This window comes from Netta rufina (genome assembly GCF_964035555.1).
Source record: "Netta rufina genome assembly, chromosome: 1".
Lineage (NCBI taxonomy): Eukaryota > Metazoa > Chordata > Aves > Anseriformes > Anatidae > Netta > Netta rufina.
The window spans coordinates 125,665,271-125,682,373 of NC_140123.1; the positions used below are offsets into that span (position 1 = coordinate 125,665,271).

The 17,103-nt window shown below is 40.6% G+C and overlaps 1 protein-coding gene across 1 annotated transcript in view; it reads right to left on the reverse strand.

The window, feature by feature from the left end:
- Nucleotides 1-699: 699 nt before the first annotated feature.
- EPHB6 (EPH receptor B6) overlaps nt 700-17,103 on the reverse strand; it is a gene marked incomplete at both ends in the record, with an annotated part of 56,829 nt that continues 40,425 nt past the window's right edge. The window contains 11 exons of the mRNA XM_084292171.1: nt 700-808; nt 1,385-1,540; nt 2,713-2,906; nt 3,056-3,205; nt 9,025-9,240; nt 10,153-10,400; nt 10,809-10,928; nt 11,042-11,097; nt 13,901-14,015; nt 14,869-15,031; nt 15,913-16,037. Coding sequence (XP_084148297.1) covers nt 700-808; nt 1,385-1,540; nt 2,713-2,906; nt 3,056-3,205; nt 9,025-9,240; nt 10,153-10,400; nt 10,809-10,928; nt 11,042-11,097; nt 13,901-14,015; nt 14,869-15,031; nt 15,913-16,037 — 1,652 coding nt within the window. The remainder of the gene's footprint in view (nt 809-1,384; nt 1,541-2,712; nt 2,907-3,055; nt 3,206-9,024; nt 9,241-10,152; nt 10,401-10,808; nt 10,929-11,041; nt 11,098-13,900; nt 14,016-14,868; nt 15,032-15,912; nt 16,038-17,103) is intronic.

A 17,103-nucleotide genomic window follows, 5' to 3' on the forward strand; every position in this document is an offset into this window, starting at 1 on the left:
ATTCCATTGCAGTGCCATAAATAAAGCTGCATAGCATCGAGGACTCACTGTGGATTAGTAAATTTCCCTCCTGGATCATGGAATAGACCCAAGAACTGCACATGAAATGGCATAGAATTTTGAGCCCTTCACTCTCAACCTCTGTAAAAATTACCAGGTCTCATTGCTTACTACATGTTGTGCACTAAGTGGAAATTGATTTTCCCATAAATCTGGCATCACAAGTGATGCCCTCTCTCACATCAAGATGACATTCTTTTGGAAAAACGGTACTGTTTGTAACCTCTTACTATGTCTTTGCAGCCTTGCTGGACTCCCAGCCACAGATAAAGCCTGCTAATGGCTTTGTAAAGTTATCTGATACCTTTCGTTAGCAGAGAAGAGCTAACAGGTGCTTGTGATCTGTCCAAACTATTATTCCAGCTCCCCACTACGTTATTATAACGTTCCCTCCCCCAATCTACTCCTAACATATGATGTCAGCCACATTTAAATGCCACCAGTTATTTAGCTCTGCTTTCAAATCATGGCAAGATTCTGTTTTTGTTGATGAAATGGGACACGTAATGTCCACTCTCTGGGTGCATTAAGTCTTCAAGGAGCATCTTGCCGTCTCTTTTTCTTACTGTGAAAATTCCTCTGAATTCTCTTAGAACCCTTCCAGAATTTGAGACCCATGGAGTAAGGATGGTTTAAACATCATACTTCAACTCGTTCAAGCTGATTCAAATGGACTCGCATGAGCTGAATGCTGTTAAGTATCTTTTTCTGGTGACCAACCAGGGTGATTCCAATATGCTGGATATCTCTGCAAGAGAATAGAGGGTGCAAAAAGTGTTAAAACAGGCTTGTTACTCTGCACATTCCCAGTCCCTTTCCCTGTAACTGCATATCAATATATGTGGATTTCGCCATTGTCTGAGAAGCACTTAACAAGACTTCTGCTTCTGCTTGGAAAATGTGTGTGGGTAGAAGGGGTGTGGGCATAACTCTGAAGGTTATGATACAAAAAGAAGCTTTCTCATGGATCCTGTCTTCTGCATAACACTTCAACCTAGCAGGGGCATGGCTACTTCTACATATCCCCTGTAAGTGCTTATTGCCTATGTCAGCTCTCATGAACATTCTGATGTTACAGTCTCTCTATAACAGTGACAATATGTTTTGTAGTCTACATGGGACAAGTTCTAATGCTAATAGAAACAGATTGCACATATACTGTGGTATGGAGGGCATCCAGAGGCCCTAATAAAATGCAAGAAAGAGTAGCTACTTTTCTCTGTAGTCTCTCTCCCTTTATTACGCATATATATTTTCAGATAGCCCTTATTCCATACCTCTCACTTTCCGCATAATATCTCCTTCTTTCTGCCTCTATACTTACTCCAGAGTCATGCGTGATATGACATCGAATGTAATCAGACCAGCCTGGTCAAAATTTTCCTTGTAACGACCCATCTTGATGGCATCCAACCACTCATGGGCATTGCTGAGTGAAAGGAAATCTGGAGGGGAGTTGCTCAGGAGAGGCTGAGATGGTCTGCAAAAGAGGCAGATTCTAAAAACCCCAGTTACCAACATCAGTTGACAACACTTGTAAGGTCAGAGTTATGAGAGGGATACCATACAGTGGAGCAAAATTATTATATTTGTTCTTCATGACCTGATTCCTAAAGTCCCACCTTGATGGCGGAATGTTTCTAGACTATCTGTCTTCCCTATTCTGTCTAAAAACAATCCATCCAACTTAAGCAATTGATCTTTCCTTCCCATTTTATACTCTTTCTGGCATGAACACTTCTTGCAGCAGATCTTTCCACACTTCCTGGGTCTAGACCTGTCATCTGGGTTAAGAGTTGCAGTGAGGAGGTTTCCAAGGCACAAAGATGAGACCCTGTACCTTTATCTCTGTGACTAGCTACCCCTCTCCAGAATGTGCTCTTTGGCTCTGCAGGTAACGTAGGAGACAGGGTGTCATTTGGGCTCCAATACAAACCAGGTGGAACAGAGCAGTAGAAAGCCAGATAAATCACTAGCATTTTCTACTTTTCTTGGCATCTGAATCTGCCCCAAAGCAACTCATAACTCGCTTTCTGTGCTGCTTCTAGTAAACTGGGCATTACCACACACTTCTCCTTGCCCTTGGATGTAGAGTGTATTGCAGTGGGCCAAGTTTTATAACCATGGCAGAAGTCCTCCAGGCCACCAGGATTAATTCCATCATCAGTCCAACAGCTATATAATTGTGGCTCCATTTACACCTCTACCCCAAGACTTCTCCTTTGCTGACCTCCTGCCTCCATCAGGCTGCAAAATGCAGATGGGAAAATGTGGGATGCAAGCTGCAATTTTCATTAGTTTTAGCTAGAGAATTTCTTTTCTCCACAATCTAAGGTCTTCTCATCCTTCATCACCTCTTGCAATCACAGAGTTTTGTGAAATCATTCATCCTCTCCATCCCCAAAGCTCCCTCACCATATCAAGATCTTTCTCTCTCTTCACATTCAGCACTTACAACGCCTAATTCATCCTCATCACTCACTAAGTGAATCAAGATATACAGTTCTTCCAACCATCCCCTGCAAATTTTCCTTTCTTAATTGATCTCAGCCTCAGAAGAAAGGATTGGAAAAATGTCTGATTCACTACCTTCCTTTCCGTATGATGCCTATCCAGAGACATGTATTATTTTACACTAAATCATCATCTCACCTGCTGCTCCCGGTTCCAGTGGCTTTGAGAGCAGATGGCTTGCGGATCATTTTATCTAGAGCACTAACTATTTGTTCAAATTTGGGTCTCTGGACCCGCTCCTTCTGCCAGCAGTCAAGCATCAGCAGGTGCAAAACAGTTGGGCAGTCCGGAGGTGGTGGCAGGCGATAGTCCTGGTCAATAGCATTAATTACCTGCAGGAAAAGAAGAACTAAGTTTTATCACAGTTGGGAAAATAAAAGACAAACGAGCTTCAGTCACTTGGCAGTGTATGACTTTTTTTTACTCAAATTGAAACAGAGCAGAAAGGTAGATGCACACTCCCACCATTTCCCAAACTTACATCCTGATTGGACATGTCCCAGTAAGGTCTCTCACCATAGGACATCACTTCCCACATGACAATGCCATAGCTCCAGACATCACTGGAGGAGGTGAACTTGCGATACTGGACAGCTTCAGGGGCAGTCCAACGGATGGGAATTTTGCAGCCCTAGAAAGCAGACAGGGAGTAACCAGAATGTTAGTGAGATAAGAACTACCAGGGAAAATGACATCACTGGCCTGGTCAGAGGCCAGTAGCATGATACAACTCTGAAACGATGTGCCAATTCAGTAATGTTGCCTTGTAGAAATTGATAGTTTAAATTTAAACTATGCCAAAGGTTTCTACCTTGTTCTACCTACACATGAAGATGAAAAACACACACAAAAAAAAAATAAAACAACAACAACAACAAAACACACAACCAACCAACTAACCAAAACAACAGAATCATGCCCCCTGACAACTACAAATCCTTAGCGTAATGGAATTTGACTCTTATAGCTCTTCTTAGCAGCGTTAGAGAAGTGGCAGATAGTCAAATCCTCCTGAAAGTCTCAATGATTTGGAAATCTAAAACCATGTAAAATAAAATAGAACAGAATAGAATTGAACAGTTCAGCTGGAAGGAACCTACAAAGATCAAATCCAAGTATCAGACTATTTCAGGGCTACTCCAAAGTTACAGTGTATCACTAAGAGCATTATCCAAATGCCTCTTGAACACTGACAGTCATGGTGCATCAAACACCTTCTTAGGAATTCTGTTCCAGTGTCTAACTACTCTCTTGGTAAAGAAGTTTTTACTAATGTCTAGTCCGAACCTCTCCTGACAGAGCTTTGAGCCATTGCCACACGTTTTGTCACTAGAAGCAACAATGAGCACTTCCCTTCCACCCCTCCTCAGGAAGTTGTAAAAAGCAATGAGGTCACCTCTTAGCCTTCTTTTCTCCAAACTAGACAAACCAAATGTCCTCAGCCACTCTTCATAGGACATGCCTTCCAGAGCTTTGATCAGTTTTGTTGCCATCCTCTGGATCCATTCAAGTATCTTAACATTCTTTTAAAATTGTGGAACCCAGAACTGCATACAATATTCCAAGTGAGGCCGGACCAATGCAGTATGTGGTGAGATAATCATACCACAGAATCATAGAATGGCTTGGGTTGGAAGGGACCTCAAGAACCATCTAGTTCCAACACCCCTGCCATAGGCAGGGATGCCACTCACTAGATCTGGTTGGCCAAGGCCTCATTCAGCCTGGCCTTGACACCTCCAGGGATGGGGCGTCCACAACTTCTCTTGGCAACTTGTTCCAGTGCCTCATCACCCTCTGAGTGAAGAATTTCCTCCTAACCTCTAATCTAAATCTCCCTTCTTTTAGTTTAAAGCTTTTACCCCTTGTCCTGCCAATATCCGATTGAGCAAATAGTTGCTCTCCATCTCTTTAATAAGCCCCCTTCAAGTACTAAAAGGTTGCAATGAGGTCACCCCAAAGCCTTCTCTTTTCTGTAGGCTGAACAGCCCCAGCTCTCTCAGCCTTTCTTTGTAGGAGAGGTGCTTCAGCCCCTTGACCATCTTTGTGGCCCTCACATAATAATTAGAGGATATCACATCTTTTGACTGTCTGGCTACGTTGTATGTAATGCAACCCAGAATACAGTTTGCCCTCTTGGCTGCCAGGGTATACTGCTGGCTCATAGTGAGCCAACTGTCAACCAGCACCCCCACATCCCCTTCTTCAGGGCTTCTCTCCAGCCACTCATCTCCCAGTCTGTGCTTATGTCTGGCATTACTCAGTCCCAAGTGCAGAATCTGGCATTTGTTTTTGTCAATTTTACAAGAATCTCCCATCTTATAGCATTCTTATAGCATCTTCTCATAGTATTGTGATGGTCCAATGTTCCAGTCTATCTAGATCCCTCTGCAAAGCTTCTTGTCACTCAAGAGAGTCTGCAGCACTTCCAAGTTTAACACTGTCAGCAGTTTTAATAAGGATGCATTCAGCTCCGGCATTGAGAACACTGATAAAAATACTGAACATAACTGGACTCAAGATTGAGCCTTGGGGAACAGTTCTAGTGACTGGCTGCCAGCCAGATATAATTCCTTTCACTGCAGACATTTGAGCCCTACTGTTAAGCCAGTTCTTCACCCAACATACCATGTACTAGTTCATCTCACAATTGAACAACTTGTCCAGAAGGGTACTGTGAAAGGCAGTATCAAAAGCCTTACTAAAATCCAGAAAAGCTACAACTGCTGCCTTCCCTTCATCTGCTGAGCAGGTGATCTTATCACAGATGGAGATCAAATTAGTAAGAAAGGACTTTCCTTTCATGAACCCGTGTTGGCTGGGCTTGATGATTGCCCTATTCTTTAAGTGTCTTTCATTGGAGTGCAGGATAATTTTCTCCATAATTTTCCCAGGCACTGAAATTAAACTAACAGTACTGTAATTTTCAGGGTTTTCTTTCATGCCCTTCCTGTAAATTGGGATAATGTTGGCTAGTTTCCAGGCAGCAAGGACCTCCCCAGCTTCCCAGCATTTTTGGTAGATAATTGAGAAGGGTCCTGCTATAACATCTGCTAAGCAGGTGTAAGTACTCCAGGATGAATCCCAGCAGGCCCAATAGACTTAGAAACATTCAACTGATACAGCTGGTTCCTTATAATTTTGGTGTTAACAAATGGAAAGTTGCTGCTTCCCCAGTCATGGTTGTCCTGTTTTCAGCTGGGATAGAGTTAATTTTCTTCCTAGTAGTTGGTATGGTGCTATGTTTTGGATTTACAATGAGAATAACGTTGATCACACACTGATGTTTAGTTGTTGCTGAGCAGTGCTTACACTCAGTCAAGGACTTCTCAGTTTCTCATGCTGCCCTGCCAGCGAGGAGGCTGGAGGCGCACAAGAAGCTGGGAGGGGACAGAACCAGGACAGCTGACTCAATCTGGCCAAAAGGCTATTCTGTACCACATGACATCATGCTGGAAAGTAAAAAGGGGGGGACTTGGCTGTGGGGGGAAGACCGCTGCTCCACGAGGTCTGGCTAGACATCAGTCAGTGGGTTGTGAGTGATCGCTTTGTGCATCACTTGTTTTGTGATCCTTGCTTGTTAAGTTACTAACTTCATCCAGTAATAGTCCAATATTTTCATCAGACATCCTCTTGCTATTAACATAATTGAAAAAGGACTTTTTTATTATCTGAAATATCTGTCTAGTTTCAACTCTGGTCGAGTTTTTCTCTTTTATGTTTTCTTCCCACAAATGTAAATTGCTGCTCTGTAATCTTCCCATACAGCCTGACCTTGCTTTGAGAGATCATACACTTTCTTTTTCTACTTGAATTCCAAGAGAAGTTCCTTGTTCAGTCAAGCAGGTCTTCTGCCCTGCTTACTTGACTTACAACTCAGTGGGATTGCCAGCTCCTGTGCTTTTATAAGGTGGATCTTAAGAAGTACCCATCTCATGTGGACCTCTAAGCCCTCAAAAGCAGATTCCTAGGAGACCCTGCTAAATAACTCCCTGAGCAGTTTGAAATTTGCTCACTTAAAACCAAAGGTAACAACTTTACTGACCATTTTCCTCATTTCATCAAAAATTTGGACAAGGTCCATAAAGACAAGACCTACTGTTCCAGAGATTTCTTTAATTGCCTATAAAATTACTCATCAGTACTATCATCCTGACTGGGTGAACTACAACAGAAACCTATGATAACATCTGCTTTATTGTCCATGCCCCTTACCCAGAGGCTTTCGACCACATCATTCCTAACTGAAAGGGCTGTACTATCAGACCTCTCCCTTACACACACTGCAACTCCTCTATCTCATCTGCCCTGCCTATCTCTCCTAAACAGATTATAGCCCTCTGTCTCAGTACTCCAGTAAGGGGACTCCTTCCACCAAGTGTCACTATTACCAATGACATCAGAGATCTGGGAACAGACTGAAGTTTCAAGTTCCTCCTGCTTGTTTCCCATTTCTCTTTCAAAGAGTTCTCTTTGTTCTACATGCATTGGTGTACAGGCATTTCAGATGGGCTCCCAGACCCTCAGTGCTCTCTGGACAGGCATAAATGCTCCCATTAACTGCGCCATCCCATGACTTGCCTACAGCATTCCTGGCAGTATAGCTTTCCCCCGTCAATCCAATTTAAAGCCCCCTCAATCAGTACTGCTAGCTAACAGGCAAATAAACATTTTCCCATCTAGATAGATGGATCCTGTCAGGTCCCAGCAGACATTGTGTCTTGGAGAATCTGCCATGGTTACAAAAAAATAGGGATTGTAGCAAAGGCACTAGTGTTGGAGACAGATGTTGATATCCTGAGCTTGCTTGTTCCTTCCAGTGTCTTTCACTTTACTAGGAGGATAGAGAAAAACACTACCTGAGCACCTGAATCCTTTTAGTAATCTTTCCCTTTTGATTGACCTGAAACTTCTTGATGCACCACCAATATGATGGTACCTACGCAAAAGAGCAGGAGTGGGTAATACTCTGAAGGCTGTACTAAGTTCTTCAGTACTCTAGTGACCTCCCTGAGTTCTGGAAAGGCAGCAAAATTCTCTGAAAAGACTATCCTGTCTGCAGATGGGTGCATCATTTCCCCTCAAGAGGGAGTCCACTACAACCATAACTCATAATGTAAACAATCAAAACCTGCAACTCCAACAACAGACAAACTGAGTAGGTTTTCATTAAGTCTTTTTTCTTTCTATCTCAACCTTACCGACTTGCAGGTATAACCTGACAGATGAAATGACTGAAGTGTTAGTTCTTCAAAACACACAGATCTAAAATGTGTCTCTCCTTTCACTAACTGAATTCTTCTTAATCCCCTGCATATTAAATGGTAGTTTCAACCCACCTGTTATTCTCCCTCATCTGCCCCCCACTTTTGTAGTATGTATAACAGGCACCTTAATTTCATAGGCAATAAGTTAATTTGGTGGTTTGTAGTAAGCCCATACATATTTACACTGGTTATCTTTTCTATACAACAAAAACCACCCCCTTTTTTCCTCTAAAGGTGGTAGCACAGGTTTCAGTCTCTCCTTCAGTCCTTTTAATTTCCTGTAAGAAGCCAATAAAAGGGAAAAGATAACCAGTTTATGTAGTTTGTCCTATTCACCATCATTCCATAAAGAAATGCACTGATATTCCATGCTTGCAGCCCAGAAGTCCAACTGCATTCTGGGCTGCATCAAAAGAGGTGTGACCAGCAAGTTTAGGGAGGTGATTGTCTCCCTCTACTCTGCCTTTGTGAAGCCCCACCTGGAGTGCTGTGTCCAGGCCTGGGGCCCCCAGCACAAGAAAGACATGAACCTGTTAGAGCGAGTCCAGAGGAGGGCTACAAAGATGATCAGGGGATTGGAGCAGCTCTCCAGTGAAGAAAGGCTGAGAGAGCTGTGGATGTTCAGCCTGGAGAAGAGAAGACTCCAGGGAGACATCATTGCAACCTGTGAATACTTAAAGGGGTCTTATAAAAAGATGGAGAGTGAGTTTTTGCTCAATTAGATAATGATAGGACAAGGGGAAATGATCCTAAATAAAAGAGGACAGATTTAGACTAGACCTTAGGAAGAAATTCTTCACTGTAAGGGTAGTGAAGCACTGGAACAGGTTGCCAAGAGAAGTGGATGCCCCATCCCTGGAGGTGTTCAAGGCCAGGTTGGATGGGGCCTTGGCCAACCACATCTACTGGGTAGCATCCCTGTCTATAGCAGAGGGTTTGGATTTAGATTGTCTTTGAGGTCCCTTCCAACCCAAGCCATTCTATGATTCTATTTCACATGGCAGAGTGGATCAGATACTCAGTTACAGTTCTCTGATGATGAGCCCACAAAGTAGAAGGCTCCATCCTACTGGTCTCTCTGGTCTCAAGATGGACTAAATAGGGTGCACCAAATCAAGGAGGAACACAGAACAAATTTATAGACGACAGCACTGCAGTAACTCACTCCACAGTAGGAACTCACCAGAGCTCCAGTATAGGTAGGATTTGAAGCATCATCCTCCAAAAAGCGGGACAAACCGAAGTCTGAAACCTTGCACACGAGGTTACTGTTGACCAAGATGTTACGTGCTGCCAGGTCACGATGCACATAGTTCATGTCTGAAAGGTAGCGCATGCCAGATGCAATCCCTCGTAGCATTCCCACCAGCTGTAACACACTGAACTGTCCCTCCTTTTGCTGAAAGTGAAGAGGTAGACACAGGCTTTCATGACCACAGGAAATGAAACCAACAGGGAAGACTAACAAAGAGCACATTAATAAGGTGGATTTATGAAGTTAGAGAACATACCTCTTCAGATAAATTCTAAAAGTTCAAGAACAGCAAACAAGGAAGGAAAATGGCCTTAAGGCAATGAATCTCAAAGTCAGGCATTGGTGATCTACTTCTGAAGACAGATCTCATATTGTAGACATATTATCCTTTAGCATCTTATGTCTAGTCTCTTATTAACTACTAAGATGGCTAAATAAAGGGGAGCAGGCAAACCTGTTCTTACTTTTTTGAGATCTTTACAATGAGTTCTATTTTTTATACAATGAGTTCATGTGCTCTTCAAAATGTACCTGCCAAAGTAGTTGGGTTGAATTACCATCTGAATCAATAAAAAAAGAAGTGAAGCATCTATACTACAGAAATGTTGTATTTTTGTTTCATTATTAAAACAAAAACAAACAAACAAAAAAACCACACTGGAGACTATGAGTCCAAGAATAATGACAAGTTTAGTTACTTGAAGTCACCTGAAAACATTCCGTGGAATTAAGCCTGAATAGTAGACAAATTTTGGAGTATGTACATACGAACTAGAAGGCCATGTACAAAGATAAACAGTTTAATATCAATGAGTTTGAAAGGTCAAAAATAATGCAGAGATCTTACATGATGCGTGAGTATTTGGAATATTTTCATCATTTTGGTACAAAACCACTTAGCCTGGTAATTTGCTTTTATTTCTATTGCACCTGCAGAGGGCAATTGAGAACTTGTAGTGACAGGGGAAGAGGAAGGGCAGTCAAAACTATCAGAATCAAGAATGGCACACCGCAAGGTGAAGAGGTAACAGTTGTGGGGGACTCTGGTTGTTGTACCCTGAGGAAGGAATCCAGTGATCCATTATCCATGAACTCTGTAACAATCATGACTGGTCGGCTCTTGGTGACCACACCCTCCAGACGGATGACGTTGGGATGCTCAAATTGCCCCATGATGCTGGCCTCACTCAGGAACTCTCGCCGCTGCTCATCTGTATAACCTGACTTCAATGTTTTAATAGCTACTGTGCATTCACGTTTCCCTGGGTGTTTTAGGCGCCCAAAGCATACCTCTCCAAATTCTCCTGTCGGGGGGGAAGAAACACACCTCAAGTAAGGAAACAGAGCAAAATGTTTAGCCAATTGCACTAAAACATTCTAATATGGAAGGCTCCAAGCACCGCTTGGAAATATAGTTACCAGGACAATTTGGGTCAAGGTAAAGTTCTCAATAAAGGCTCTGAATTCAGTCTGGTCAGGTTCAGGTTCAAGGTTCAAAATGAGGAATTCAAATGAGTCTTTGAAGGGTGTTTTTAAATTTGATTTGGAGCCAGCATCTGAGTTTAAGCAGGTTAAGATGAATTTTGCAAAAATTAATGTTAGCTATCCTGAAACACTTGACATGTCATGGTTGGGTACACTTCAGGACAGTAATGTGTCAGGTATCAAGGAAGGCAAGAAGGTGCTTCAAAATCTGAAGATGCTCACACTACCTGATCCAATGACCTCCTCAATCTTGATGAAGGACACATCAATTTCCTTGGCAAACTCTCGAATAGCTTCATTGGGATCCTCATAGGTTGAAGGATCAATGTAGTATTTTACTCCAAGTCCTGCAGTAGAGGAGACAGCCCAAAACATCACCAGAATAAGACCCTGAGAGAAATGGGTGTTAGTGACTCCTGAAGAGATAGACCTTTGGCATCTGTTGCTCAAGAACACTTACCTCGTGTACTGATATACTGCTGCAGGCGGTCTGTATATGGAGTCTCCCGTCTTTTACTGCAGGACATAAAAGAAAGGAATGTCAAAACACATGCAAGTCTCTCTTAGGATGTTAGGGGAAGTTTCTCAGTGCAAGACTCAGAGAATCTTTGAATTCAGCAATATAATATAAGTGTTATGATCCTGCCCATCTCTTCATAACCAGTGCTAGCTTGTTTTCTGTCTGGTAGTTTTTACACTATCGTGTAACACTTTAGACATGACAAATGATGTGGAATTCAGCAGTATCCTGAAAAAGAAAATTGCAGTTTAATGTTACTGTCTTGGAAGTCTTCTTGGTATTCAGGTTAAATTCGTATTTTAATTTCATTTAATTACTACAAATTATTCTTTTCAATACTAATAGAAACTATTTCCTGTGATGTCCTTTAAGTTCTTCAGAAACATTCTAAGAACCATGTATTCAAATGACAACTGCATAAAGCATATAAATTCCATCCCACAAGATTACTTCTTCATTTATCTTCCTTCTCTCCTAACAGCATTTACTTTGACTATTCTTTTATTATGGTACCCAAAACCAACCACGCAAAAACAGATGGACAGAAATCTGTTCTGTGATCTATACACAAGCAGATCAGAATAGGTACAGTCTTTATTGCTGTAATATTTATTGCAAATAAGCATCTAAATTACAGTAATCATACGTGATTCTCAGCACTGGCACTTCTCAAATTTTGTTATTCCTTTAAATATGTGTTATTCAAGTCATTCGTTCCCACATGATCTAGATGTTTTCCAACTTTCACCTTATTCTTCTTCTGCTCTTAACATTGTCTATTTTTCAGTCACTTACTTTGTTCACAACAATATTTATAAGCAGCTTTTTTTCTCCCTGAAGATGTACAATTCATGCTAGTTTACAATCTTTTTAAAATCATGTTAATTATACCATTGATATAATTATGCCATTGATATACATAATTCATTGTAAATCAAACCCTGTTTTCCTATAGTATTCCTGCTGTATACAATAATTCTTGCCCATTCATATACTTTATAATTTCAGCACAAGACCTTCAATCTGATTCAGTTAGCAACTGAAGTCAGAATTTCATGAAAGATAATATTATCTGTCTTTACTAAGAGATCTAATTCTATCATTCTATAAGGAAGCTGTATATTATTCACACATGTGGAGCTTATTTCTTAAAATTCTGCTACAATTCCCAAACCACAGATATTTCTATCTTCAAAGTCTGTTCTTTCTGCTGTTGAAAGAAATTGGCTTTACTGGGGACCCATACCTACAAGCTGTAACTGTGCTACTCTGTCAGGTCTACATTCAGGTTTTTATAGGTCACCTGACATGTTAATGGTTTGGTATCATAAAAACAAAATAAAACAATTAGCTAAAATAGGTGTTTCACATTGTGTATTGGCTGGACAATATGCACCAAAACTAATTTATTGTATTTGTTTCCACATATATTCTGTCTTTTCTGACATTTCATATGGACTTCATTTCCTACATCATCAAACTTCCTTTTTTTGTCAAAGACAAATTTTAAGTAGAAATTTGATATATCTACTTTTTCTGAATCACTATTACATAATCCTTTGTGTATAAATTAAACCATTTTTATGACATTTCTTATTTATGTATATACATTTACAGAAACCTATTAATGTTGTCCCCCAACACAGATTTGCTAATACTAATTTGCATCTTTTTTTTAGAAAATATATGCTTTATTGAGTTGTGCACATAATATTACATTCCCAGCTGTAAGAAATTGTATTTTAACAGCTCAAAGCTACAAAAGGAGGCAACAGTGCAAATATAACAATATTTGGTAATTTTCTCCTTTCCAGAACGAAAAATATTAACAGTAAATACACACAAATGGAGAAAACAAATTAATATCAAAAAAAAAAAGAAAGAAAAAAAAAGAAGAGAACAAAAAAAGAAATTACTAAAACTAGATGTCACTTTCTAAAGTATTTATACCTTTCTTTAGTTCAACAGACAAATCTAAAATGTTCCACTTGCGCAGAGGCAGAGTAGACAAGACACAGAAATCCATTATGGACAGTCTGGGAGATTAAGTTCAAACTTCAATAAATTCATGAAGTAAGTGATGACTGTTTCTTTTCTTTCCCCTCCACCTCCTCAGCCATTGTTTACTTTTGTTCGTCTAGGTATCTCTGCTAGCCACCTTTACTTCTCTTTGTTTTTAAAACTTCTGCCCTGCTCTCCCACTGTGACAGACTATTTTTATATTGACTTGTCTTTTTTTTTTTTCTTTTCTTTCCAAAATGGAAAGTGGTGTTTGATTTCTTTAACACATATTTCATGAGTCTGTGTTCCATGGAACCATGTATAACGTACAGCTTTTATTCTTCAGCAAATGAACTACAGACTCTCAGTCCTTGGTTAAAGAATAGTTTGCAGTTCCTCAGCACCTTCTTAATTAATGTATCTAAATATTTACTCCACCAATGCCTCATCACATCACTTCATTCTTCACTTGCTTGATTACAATGTAATTTGCAGTCACTTCTTGACAGTGATGCATTTAAACACCTTTTGATCACCAGCTTTATAAAGCTTCCATTGTGTTCTTAGTGCTACCTAGACAAATCTTAGCTAAGTACATGAGCGGTTTACCAAAGGAGAGGCTTCTGACAGGGGTGCAATGGGGCAGGATTTTTCCTTAATTAGAAAACGTCATCTCAAGGACATCTGAATAAATGTAGATTGGGCTGTTTCCCATGGGAATGGATTATGAAGCCACGGTAAGAAAGTTCCACTGTCTAGGGTGCAGGCACTGGCACATGAGAAAATCAAGGAATTCACCTCTTGAAGATGATGGCAAGGATGGCAATGGCAGCAATTACCAAGAAGGCTAGACCACCAAGTGCTGAGCCCACGATAAGTGGCAGTCGGTCCTGCACCATCTCCGAGCGCTCCCCTAGCAAGGAAGACACACACATACACACACAAATGCAGAAGACAGGAACAATTAGAGTTTCCCATCTGCTCACCTAGGAGTCACCCATAATTGCAACCCTATCAGCCCTTTTGCTTCCAGGCTAGTCCTAGTAATTTAGCAAATGTTTGTCTTGATTATTGCTCTGCCCCTGCAATTGTGCTTCTCCAGTGCTTTCCTTCCTATTTCTGAAAAGCTAGTACTCCATCTCAAAACACTTTTCCTTGTCCACTGACATGTGACTAGCAATTTAAGTGTAAGCCAGTTCTAAGCCTGGGCTTTGATCTTATTGTCCCCTATTGCTTTAGCTTTACGAGTACAAACGAGTGTATTTGATACAGACCAAAGGGCATCACAAGGCAGTATGTAGGTCTCTGCATGAAAAGATGGTGATACTATTAGATAGATGGTAAGGTTCTGTGTATATGTTCTGTGTACTACTTGCCTTAAGACTTTCAGAGCATTCATCTGTAAGTTGTGCTGTGACAGCTGGAGACCAAACTAGAGCAGTATATAGTGCTATGCACTCTAATACCCTTGTAAAGAGAGTTCTACTGACACACTCTGCTTCCTGCTGATCAGAAGCATGAAGGTATATGAGAACAAGGAGTAGGGCAGGGGAATATGGAAGTAGCAGTGGCTAAGGGAATGTAAACAACATGCTCTGACACCATGAACTTTCTTTGATAGAAAAAATCCATATATGCAAATTTCTATATACAGACACACAAGTTGAGTAGTAATGTCTGGTAGCAGTCCTCCCAGAGAATATGCTAATACAATCAGTGACATACACTAGTGAAAGGCAGGCATGTGCAGATCTGAGTACACTTACCTGCCATTAGAGTTTGAAAATACATCTTTCCACTGTATGGACCATAGCCCACTGCTGTTCTAGCTCGTACTTGGAAGGCATAGATCTTGCCTGGGCTCAGATTTAATATGGTGGCCATGTTAGTTTCACTAGTCAAGGTGAATGAATTATCCTCATCTTCTGCCTGTGAATGTCAGTGACCAAAAAGGAATGTGAGACTTTTGCCCATTAAGCTGGCTTTTCTCATCAAGGAATGCTAGTTTCCATGTGGGTCCAATGATATTTGAATCCATTACAAAGTATCCCAACCCCACTTGATATTCTAGACCTGACTTCCTCACACACTATTCACTGCTTCTTACTGCTACTTCTCATTCACTTATACCTAGGTTCATATATTTATAATCATATATTCAAAAATATATTTATATGAGAGATCAGATACAGGGAATGGGAGCTTGTCTTAATGGTTCTATGGACCTCTTTCCCTTAAATCAGTTAGGAGTCATGAAAGATGTGAATAGAGAACAACTATATATTTGTCATCCTGTAATTTCAGCACATAAACATGTAACTTGGATCTGCCACTTAGTAAATGAAAGAGTGCATTCCTCCACCCAAAATTTCTTAGAGATGTTCATCCAGGCATAAATTGGGACACAGAATTTCCCTCCACAAATAAAACACAGGATGTTGCAGTGAGTCGAATTTTAATATAGACATCTGGAAACTTGATGTCCTTCCACTATTTCCTGTATCAGGTGGTACTAAACTTACACAGTTGTTTCAACTACAGCTTTTTAGCTTAGCTACATGTGTCTTCTCCCTTTTTAACATCAACCCCAGATGGTCCCAAGCTGGGAAATGCATATGGACAGATGTTATAACAATATAACTATGTATTGTGGACTTCTGTGCTTGCTATAGTTTGTTCTTCCCTCATAACTGGAACATTTTATCTGCCTTATCCAGTCTGATCCAAGAGTTCATCTACCAGAAAGACTTCCCCTTTTTCTTTTGCATAACAGCTATATAACAATCTGCACTGCATCACTCTCTTCTCACCTTGTCAAAATAGCGTAGCTGATAATCCAGGATAATGCCATTGGGCTGGTCTGGCTGAGGCCAAGACAGTGTGATGCTACTGGTAGTACGACTCACTTGATGCATCATAGGGACTGCAGAGGGGACTGGAATGAAAGAGAGGAGAGATTGCAAAGAGAAAACGTTAACAAAGACCTGTAGTTGAATATTTATTATAATGAACTCAAAAACTTAGGTCAAACTCTCCTTTAATTTCCCTTAATTTGCATTATGAAATATTTTGTAACATAACAAGAAGAAACCCATCTACAATTTTACTCTGCTGAGAGATACAGTCAAAGACAGCTCATGGAAAAAATGAAGAAACTCACATCTAACTGATCATGATCAGGAGTTTTGATGGCATACAATGTAGCTGGAACATTATTTTGGGCTTCAAAATTTGAAAATTTTACATGCAAGATGAATCACTGATTGACCATTCAATGCTACTGCCTTGCTCAAGGATCATGCTTGAATAAACAATATGATAGAGGCAAGAGCAAAAGCAGAGCACACCACTTCTTTTAAGCTTCTCCCCAAGACTGTAATTCTTTCCTGGGGGGTGGGTGGGAGAGGAAGAAATATGCCTGCCTGAGCAACAGAGGTCTTTCACTTCCACATCACTGTTACAAACTAGAAGATGTCAAAGGATGAGGTGACTGATGAGTTAAGGAACAGACTTTGAAGTATTCCTCCATTCAGTGGTTCCAGTTCAGTTGCAGATCATAAAGAATGAAAGCATCTAATTTTCACAGCCTGATCTAAAGGCTAGTTCACACTAGTTCCTGAATCTCATGCCAATCCCCTGCAGGACTGTTACCTAGATGGCAAAATTACTGTTGTATTTGAGACTCTTGGTATCCCTGCAAGTCATTAAGCCACAGAAGTCCAGTCTGAATGGGCTTCTAATCAACACTATGGGCTGGAACCAACAGCTCCAGGGCCAGAGTCACTGGTAAGTGTGTATGTATAGAAGCTTCACACGCGGTTTTACTGTCTGTTCTTAAAAAGCATGGTAAATTTCTGTTTTAGTGAACAGGCCAGCTTGATATACTACACAGATGGAGCTGTCAACCTTCTTGATTCTACTAGGATATTTAGTGCATAGAGTCTGTGTCAGATACTAATTATTGTAGGGAAAATTCAACTTTCCTTTTATGGTGGTTTTAC